Genomic DNA, 9,756 nt, shown 5'->3' on the forward strand with positions numbered 1-9,756 from the left:
GATTCTCTCACGCTATTTTCTTTTTTTTTAATTTTACTTACATCATCCTAACTTCATCACAAGTATAATCAGCATTTACACTTTTTTTTCAAAACTCATTGCATTGATTCACTTTCATTCAAAATAGATAATTATATCCTTTAGTTGTCGTAAATATATCTAAGGGGAGACAACTCTCATATACCATGCTAAAAACGAGAGAATATTTGATTTGGCTTAGAATACTGTCTGTGGTGCCTTACTCGAGATACTTCTTATTTATAAAAATATATATCCGTGATATTGCTTTTTTTTGCTACATTGAATAAATCTATTATTATTATTATTATTTTTTATACATTTTTATCTAGCTCAGTTCCAAATCGAGTTTAAAAAACATAAACAACAGCATATTGCTGATATGCTGACACAAAGAAACTATCAAATTTCTGGATGGGGCATAAGACAATCTGTGATAGCACACTGATTTCTATAATTTTTATATTAACACTTTGTGTATTGTATCCTCTTAATTTGATAGCCATTCACCACCCACAGGATATTATCACTATCCACGGCAATCGCTTTAGGTGGATATTGAGTTGTATAAATAATCTTCACGAAATTGCCTTCTCCGTCGAGCAGAATGATGCACCTGTTGGTAACTTCAGCTACAACTATATTACCAAACATGTCAAAGACTATGTCTCCAGGTCTAAAAGATGTACCTTTGTACTGCCCCAATCCAGAAGGGACTTCCGAGCAACAATAGAGTTGTTGGAGGCGTTTGTTTAGCACCACCAACCTTGTATTCGATTTGTAGTCGTCACTCTTTTTGTCTAGTATGGCAACATTTTGTGATATTGGACATTCACTGATTCTGTAGGGGTGAAAAAGTGGGCACTTTTCCGACTTCACATTTTTTGAACTATGAATGATATTACCGCGTAGGGAAAACTTTGTTACTCGTCCTGACGTTCCGACAAGGATATGGCGATCCATGGTAACACTAAAGCATTTTGGTGTATCTTTCATATAGAGCCTGACAGTTGGCGAACCTGATATTATTTCTACAATACAGTTGTTGACATGATCAGCAGCCCAAATGTTGTCTGTGTCACGTGCATAACATACACGATATGTTTCCTTGTCAATTCTAATTTCGTTTTGTTTCGTAAGAGCTGTATCAAACACATTAAAAATAGTTTTATCTGGGAACGAGAAACATACACATGCAACCTTTGTGGTGTGATGACAACAAACAGATGCCGAGACAAAACCAAGTTTTCCATGTCCTAAAATTTTTACATCAGATAACAAAGTGTCTGATAAAAGTAATTGCTTCGTCATTACGTTCGGTCTATATTTACCAAATGAGTGATATATCTGGCAAGAGTCAGATGGTGATGCTTGGCTTGTTGTCTGTCTTTGTGTTTCTTTTTCGCAAAACGCCTTCTCCAAGTATCCACGAATGGATTCTGTAGGTTCAAAGCTCGTGGTTTGTAGTGCAGGTTTAGTAACTTGCTGCAACCCATAATTCTTCACCTTGTCCTTGGCATCGTAAATAGTTATAGCTGATGCATTCTGGAGTAGACGTTTGCACACCTGTAACTGGTCCTGAAGTTCAGCATCTCCCCTCTCCAGTTCCCGTCTGTAGTTGGTCAGAAGTAGTTCGTTATCCTCTTTCATTTGCTGGTAAAACGACAGTCTTTCTGCTGTCATAATATCTATCTCCTGCTTCATCCTCTCGGCTTGACGTTTTGTTTCCTTGGAAAGATTGACAAAATACTCGGAATTCTGCTGCAGCTCGTCAGTAGTATTCTGAATATTTTCTTGACGCTTAGGAAGCCTGCTTCTTTCCGTTTCCTCTACAAACTCCCGTATGTCATCTATTATCACGGCAGTGATGTCACAAAGGTCACACATATCGTGACCCTTATGAACAGTGGTAACGCATTTCGTGCACGCTACATCCCGGCATTTCTCACAGAAGAGTTCCAGAGTTTTACCTTTATGGTGGACACACGTGATCTGTCCCTGTGGTCGGAAGGCAATTTGTCCGGAGTCGGCCATTGTTGTAAATAAACAATACCAGCTAGGTAGAACGTAAACTTTTAGAGGATTCTGCTTTTCCGTATCAGATTATCTGAGAAGGAAACAAAAGGATGATATTGTATATTACCATGAATACAATCGCCTTCAAACGTATTAGTAATTTAAGTGTATTATCATACAGGCTTCAAAGAGGCGTGTCGTTTAGCGGTCTGGCATATCATATGGCATTGTGAACGTAAAGAAAAACGTTTTGTTGTTGCTGGTTTTTTTTTTTTTTTTTTTTTTTTTTTTGGGGGGGGGGGGGGGGGTTAATTGTTGGTTCAGGTCTATCAATATTTGTGGATAGGATATGGCTTGAAATTGCACTTAAGTTTTATTTTGTGTTGCTGCTAATAGAAAGTTATTTCTTCGAAGGATAGTGAGCTGACATCTGATGCACAAATGTGTTTGACTGCAAGGCGCTATTGCTATTCCTGCTGTGAGGTAAGTAGTTTTGTGTAAAATTGTCCTGTGTTGTGTTGTATTTTAATGATATACTTATATATCGTTGTCGATTTCCTCTAATAATTATGACATTGACTTTTTACACGTAAATAGAACTATGTAAGTACATCTATAAATCAAATTATATGATGTAATTTGTATGCTACATTTTCGTCCAAAATTTGTAGTCAGACATTTTTATTTTTTGTCTTTTCTTGGGTGTATTTACATGTACATAATGTATCAAATATCATTCCTATGTTTCGAGTGACAAATACGTCGCTGTGTTTTATTTGATGGTGTAACCCTTACAACTAATATAAATTACTTACATTTGTAGCTATCAACACTTACTAAAACGATAAACATGTAATTAAGCGGAGATCCATAAGCGATGATGGCATGACAATGGATGGAATTGTTCATGCGAACAACATTAATTCTGACAAATTGTACATTCGTGTCTTTCTTTTTAATTTAAACTGATATCTTTTGTTGTCATTTATATTCAGGAATGTTTGGTATATTATTCTTTAAAACTAAAAAAAAACCCATTAAAATGGCGTAGTTTTGCTAAATTAAAGCATTTTAGTATGAGAGAAGAATTTGTGTTATGAGGATGATCATTATAAATTATCAATCATTTCACAGCCTTTTAATTCCCTCTGTTGTCGCCCCGATTGACCTGTTTACCATCCGGGTATTAGAGGTACACGCACATCGCGTGCTATATTTAGAGGTATATTCTATTAATAACTGTAACTGACGTATTTTGTTGAAATATGGGAATGCTAAAACAATAAGTGAAGTAACATGAACATTGTAATGTATTGTGAACATGACGATTAGTTTACAATTGAAAAGTTACGTGGCTTTAAACTGTTTTTCGGCTTATTTATGACACTTGTGTGCATTCACCACCCAAACATTTACTACACACTTAGCATTTAGCATTTCAATATTGTTTTAATTCATAGATTATGAAGTTAAAATCTAAACATTTTTGAAAGCACTATAAAGGACTTTCAGTGAAGATTCACGTTAATTAATCGCAGAAAAGACAAAGTTTCTAACTTACGACAGAGATTAATCACACATTTCAGACAATATTGACCAGAACGTAGCTTACCTCCATTGTTTATATCTAATACTCGATTATAATCCGTGAGCTTGGGGTACGGTACACCACCTCTGTCTGCCATCTGGAATATCGCCGGGTTGTGTACCAGTCTATCAGATTCAGCTATGTCAAATGTCAAATTGCACAGGTTATATCTTCCTGGTTATGCAAGGTTGCCGACGCTTTATATAGTTATAGCTTTGCAATATAAACGGCTGTGCAGTTCAATACTACCAGTGAATATTAACTCATGTTTAGTCTTGTGATCTATTGTTTGGGCTGAACTATTGGAGCTATTCTTTTGAAATGTTTTGTATGAGCAAACAACTTAATTTGCAAAAGACTGGATTTTCTTTTATTTATCAAATTATTTGCAGTGTTGATTAGCAGTACGGTATTCATTTACAGACCCCGCCATGCGCACTACATTTATGTAGCTATATACAAATATAGAGAATACACGGTTAGTATCTTACAATACAAGGTTTATTTTGGTGCGAGACTTAGGAAAGCCGAGATGACGAGGCTTTGCCGAGTCATCTCGGCTTTCCGTGTCGAGCACCAAAATAAAACTTGTATTGTAAGATACTAACCGTGTATTCTGTTTATCCTGCAACCATTATGGCTTTCAAAACAAAAGCAAATTGACAGTTCCTTACTTTGTTTCGCTCGAAGCGAGACGCTTCTTTGATGCGGAGGTAAAGATTCATTCACATAACCGAATGAGAGTGTACTCCTTTTTACTGCCGTGGGAATTAATAAGCGCATTCACAAACAGTAACCGTAATTCTATTCAGGGTGATATATCACTGAAAGGAAATGAAAATACTCAAATAACGACCAATACCCATTAAAGAATTACTTAACAATACATACCTTTGTCATGAGCCAAGAAAAAGACGACACCGCCATTCGAGATTTTCAATATCGTAAAAATGACGTCATTTCGATGAATGTGACGTCACGTTTTAGCGAGACTAAATGGCGTTTCATTCACCGGAAGGTTCAAGTTCTGGGTCAAGTTAGAAAAAGTTCCGTCAGATATGGAACAAATTCACGTGATCGTATTGACGGATAAAGCATATCGTATTGACGGATAAAGCACAAGTTTATCCGGCAGTAGTTATCGGTCAGTATGTGGGACAGTTGCAGGATAAAGTTTGTTATCTGTAGCCGAAATGAAAAAAAAAATCTACGTATATGTATATGTATTTAATTCTGATATATTATGTACAATTGTATATGCATTTCAGTTATTGATGATGAGAACGCATCATGATCTACACCCAGTGTATAAACTCCATTACGCTCCGTTGATGCCAGCAACGAAATGTACGCTGATTAACCGACGATGTATAGCCCTACATGAAAAGAAACTATGTGAATGAAGCCGTGGCTCCATTTAGTTTAGTGTCATTTCCTGTCTATTTTTTTTTTTTTTTTTTTTTTTGAGAAAACAAGAATGTTCGAGTGATAACAAAAGCGAAAAAAAAACTTGTGTAAAAATTGTAAGCTGTCAAAATATTCAGTCTTTGACAATTATTAACATTTCATTGTTTGCATGTACATTGTATTTTATCGCATATATTATCTATATTAATAAACTCTGATATATCATTGGTACATACACGCCAATGGCTTTTCCACATGGAATCCCCTCCTATCCTGAGAATGTGCTTTTTAAAATCATGTACTTTCATCATTTCCCTATGTTTTAATGCTCAAAGATACCTCCTAGGGGATGTATTATCCCAGATAAGATATACTATCCATTGTGATAATTTTATCGATAAACACTACAAATAGGATAATTAATAGACAAAAAACTACCTGCGATGACGTAGCTCTGAACGACGGACGGAAGATTTCTGACAGAAGGTCGTCGTCAGAGCTACTATTCCGCCTCTTTGACTCTACGGTTGCAAAACATCCAGCATTGAACATGTTAAAATTCACGTGTGTCAAGTAAATTTGTAATTAAATTCAACAACATCCAAAATTTCAAACATAAACTGATTATTTAGTTACTCACCTCCGTTTCTAAATTATGTTTTTATGCACATTTCAATTGATCGCATTTCCGTCACGGCTGAACTGGCCGCCATATGCATGATGTTGCTCGTTAGTGAAGTATCGTTCTCCAAATATGGCAACGTTACCATATACGGAAAGACCTACACATTTTAATACGAAAGAAATATAATGTCACAGAGTTTCTAACTTGAATTAAAAAAAAAAATTTTTTGGTACATTCCAAATGATTCTTGTTTGTTGACTTATGAAAACTTCAAAAAATGTTTCATTTCGTGACGGTTTCCGGTAAATCAAACATGACGACGTATTTGTACAGAATTGTATGTGTGTTGTGTTTCCCTTGGATTTTACCACTATTAGTTGATGAAACATTATAATCAGCAGGTTTTTAATGAAGTAGTTGTCAGAAGAATTGGCGATATTAAGAAAACCATGTGTTGTGTTTCGGAAAACTATGAGTCATCTGCTTCTGACCAAAAAAGAATTACAAACTCCCTGATGGTACCAAAATAAATGTTGGTAAAGAACGCTTCCAGAAATACTCTTTACTCCAACGATAGCTGAAACTGAAATCCCTGGGCTTCAGGAATTAGTTCGTATGAAAATCGAAAAAGCTGACCCTGCATAACGACATGCACAATCACATAATTTTGGCTGGGGAATTACTTCCTGTTTCCGGTATTGCGGAATGCCTTACGATAGAATTAAACACCAGACTTTCTGTGTCAGAAAATGTGAAAGGTGTCGTTGGAGAAAATGACGTTTTGGAGTAAATGATACGAAACATGTAATTACAGTGTTTTTTATTTACAACATGACTTTTTTTTTTTTTTTTTTTTTTTTCTTATTTTTTTCCGATGTCCTGGCTCCAGGATCATGAAACAGTTTATATGACGTAGCATTTTGTAATGTCATATTTGATTAGCTAAGTCTAAAAAAATGTTTTAGACTTAAGACTGTTTCGTGATCTTGGGGTCTTAAGACTTCAGTCACACTAGTTCAAAAATAACACAAAATTATTGCTTTCTTTTTGCTACATTGAAACATTTTTGTTGCATTATCTAAAATTCATATTCACCCTTTTTACATTAAGTCAATGTCATATCGGGTTTAATATATAAACTATTGTACATTATGTATAATGGTGATGTGCTGACACGTAGAAATATTCAATTTTCTGGGTGGAGCATATATAAGTTAATCTGTGGTAGCATACTGATTTATATAATTCTCATATTAAGACCTATATGCATTGTATCCTCTCAATCTGCTTGCCACTTGCCACCCACAGGATAGTATCACTATCCACGGCAATCGCTTTAGGTGGATATTTAGTAGTATAGATAATCTTCACGAAATTGCCTTCTCCGTCGAGCAGAATGATGCATCTGTTGGTAACTTCAGCTACAACTATATTCCCATAGCTGTCAAATACTATGCCTCCAGGTCTAAAAGATGTATATTTGTACTGCTCCAATCCAGCAGGGATTTCAGAGCAACAATAGAGTTGTTGGAGGCGTTTATTCTCTGAACTAAGAATACCTTGACCGCGCAGAGAAAATTTGTGACACATTCTGTCATTCCGACAAGGACATGGCGATCTAGAGTAACACACAGGCAGAGTGGTGTGATTTCTGTTTAGAACCTGACAGTTGGTGAACCTGATATTTTTTCTATAATACAGTTGTTGACATTATCAGCAGCCCAAATGTTGTTTGTGTCACGTGCATAACATAAATGTTGAATTTGCCTGCCAATTAGCATTTCCTTTTGTTTCTTAAAACTCGTATAAAACACTAGAACAGTTTCTTTTTGGAACTAGAAACATACACGCGCAAGGTGTGATGACAGAAAAAAACTCAAATGTTCTTGTCCTAAAATATTGACATCAGATGACTTAATGTCTTTTAAAAGTGACTGGTGCGTCTTTATGTTTAATATATCATTACCAAAAGGGCAAAAGTTCGATGCTTTTTGGCTAGTTTTCTCTTCTTGTGTTTCCTTTTTCACCAAAAGCCTTCTCCAAGTCTCTCCGAATGGATTCTAGTGGTTCAAAACTCGTTGTTGTTATGCAGGTTTAGTTACTTGCTACAACCATAGTTCTTTATCTTATCTTTGGCATCGTAAATAGTACTAGCTGGTGCATTTTGGAGTAGACGTTTGAACTCCTGTAACTTGACCTGCAGCTCAGCATCCTCCCTCTCACGTTTTCGACTGCAGTCGGTCAATAGTCGCTCGTCTTTCATTTGTTGGTAAAACGACTGTCTCTCTGCTGTAATAACATCTATCTTCATCATTTCGGCTTGACGTTTGGTTTTCTTGGAAAGATTGTCAAAAAAGTTGGAGTTCTGCTGCAGCTCGTCAGTGGTATTCTTGATATTTTCTTGGCGTTTAGGAAACCTGCTTCTTTCTGTGTCATCTACAAACGTCCGTATGCCATCTGCTATCCCGGCAGTGATGTCACAAAGGTCACAAATACCGTGACCCTCATGAACAAGTGGTAACGCATTTCGTTCTAGTCGGCGGCAATTTGTCCGCATTCGGTCGTTTTTGTAAATAAACAATACCAACTACTTTAGGTAGGACTTTTATGGGATACGCCTTTCCTGTTTTTTCCTGTTTATGTTATCTGAAAGAAACAAATAGATATTCAATGGAATATTTTGACGATTACGTATTTTGAATTTTACAATGAATACAATCCGCCTTAAAATAGCGTTGGTACGTCATATGGGTTTCACAGAAGTGTGACTGTAAGGTAAAGAAAATCCTTTTTTGCAATATTTGGTTTATGAACATCAATATTGGTTGATAGGATATGCTATAACATTGTACTTATATTATACTCTGTGTTGCTACTAATAAAAATCTATGTCGTCGAAGGAGTGCGAGTGACGTCTGATGTGTATGTCAAATTAAATGTATGAATGCAAGGCGCTATTGATATTCAGGCTGTGAAGTGAGTTTTGTCTACAATTGTGCTCAGTTGTGTTGAATTTTAATGAGATATATTTATATATATTTGTCAGTTTAAAATTATGTTTGCAACATTAGCATTTTGACACATCAAAAAATAGAACTATGAAGTAAGTCTATAAATCAAATTATATAGTAATTTGTATGCTACATTTTCGTCCAAAATTTGTAGCCTGACATTTTTATTTTTGCCTTTTCTTGGATGAAAGTACATAATGTATTAAATATCATTCCTATGTTTCGAGTGACAAATACGTTGCTCTGTTACATTTGTTGGTGTAATCTCAACAACCAAATGAATAAGCGATCAACAGTTATTAATCAAAGGCTATACACATTTAAGGTTTTAGACACTGTTTAAACCAGTAACATTTTGTATGCCTATACATGTATGTCACTTCTTAGGTATACCTGAACATAACTAAGTTAATAAAACGTGTGTACGGGTGCATGAGGCCTAACCATAGGTATCATTGTTGAGACGTAGATTGTTGTGTTGCTTGTACATTATGGCAAAGTATGCAAAAATTATACTTTTCAGTTTAGCAAGTCCATGGGGTTCGGTACAGACATGTATTCTCGGTGTCAACAAATAACCACGCTAACGCGAATTATCAAGATTGTCTGCAAAGCTCCAGCATCTATATGGACCATAGATGCCATAGAAAGATACTTTAATGCTTAAATGATGCAGGATTTGTGCTCATTGTAGAGCTTATAAAGGCAGAATAATAATTTAGCGTTCGAGTGAAAAGTCTACAAAATGTTTTCCCCTCATCATAGCATTATTTTATGTTTTGTTATACGTACTATATCTATATGAGTTGGTAAATGTGCTAATAGCATAAAATCTAAATATATCATAACGTTAATTACTATGTAAATTTACAACATATTTTAATTATTTATACAAGAGTCGTGTAAAGGTATGTTAGTTAGTATGGTAAATATATAGTCTCCACAATGTTAATTATAATTAAATCGATAAAGACTACAAACAAGATTATTAAAAGAAAACCCTGCTCATCCCAATTGCTTGGGTGGTCACACAATGCGTTAACTACCTAGCTATAGGTTAAAGGTCACCGAGCAAACTCTCTGCAGGATGG

The 9,756-nt window shown here is 35.4% G+C and overlaps 1 protein-coding gene across 1 annotated transcript; it reads right to left on the bottom strand.

Annotated features, from left to right (window-relative positions):
* Nucleotides 1-12: 12 nt before the first annotated feature.
* LOC138315239 (uncharacterized) lies at nt 13-3,797 on the bottom strand. The gene is made up of 2 exons (XM_069256102.1): nt 3,647-3,797; nt 13-2,125 (listed from the first exon to the last, which is right to left on the bottom strand). Exon 2 carries the CDS (start codon nt 2,050-2,052, stop codon nt 484-486), a length of 1,569 nt encoding a protein of 522 aa, XP_069112203.1. The 5' UTR covers nt 2,053-2,125; nt 3,647-3,797; the 3' UTR covers nt 13-483.
* Nucleotides 3,798-9,756: the final 5,959 nt, after the last annotated feature.

The sequence above is a fragment of the Argopecten irradians genome, chromosome 2 (genome assembly GCF_041381155.1).
Source record: "Argopecten irradians isolate NY chromosome 2, Ai_NY, whole genome shotgun sequence".
NCBI classification, from domain to species: domain Eukaryota; kingdom Metazoa; phylum Mollusca; class Bivalvia; order Pectinida; family Pectinidae; genus Argopecten; species Argopecten irradians.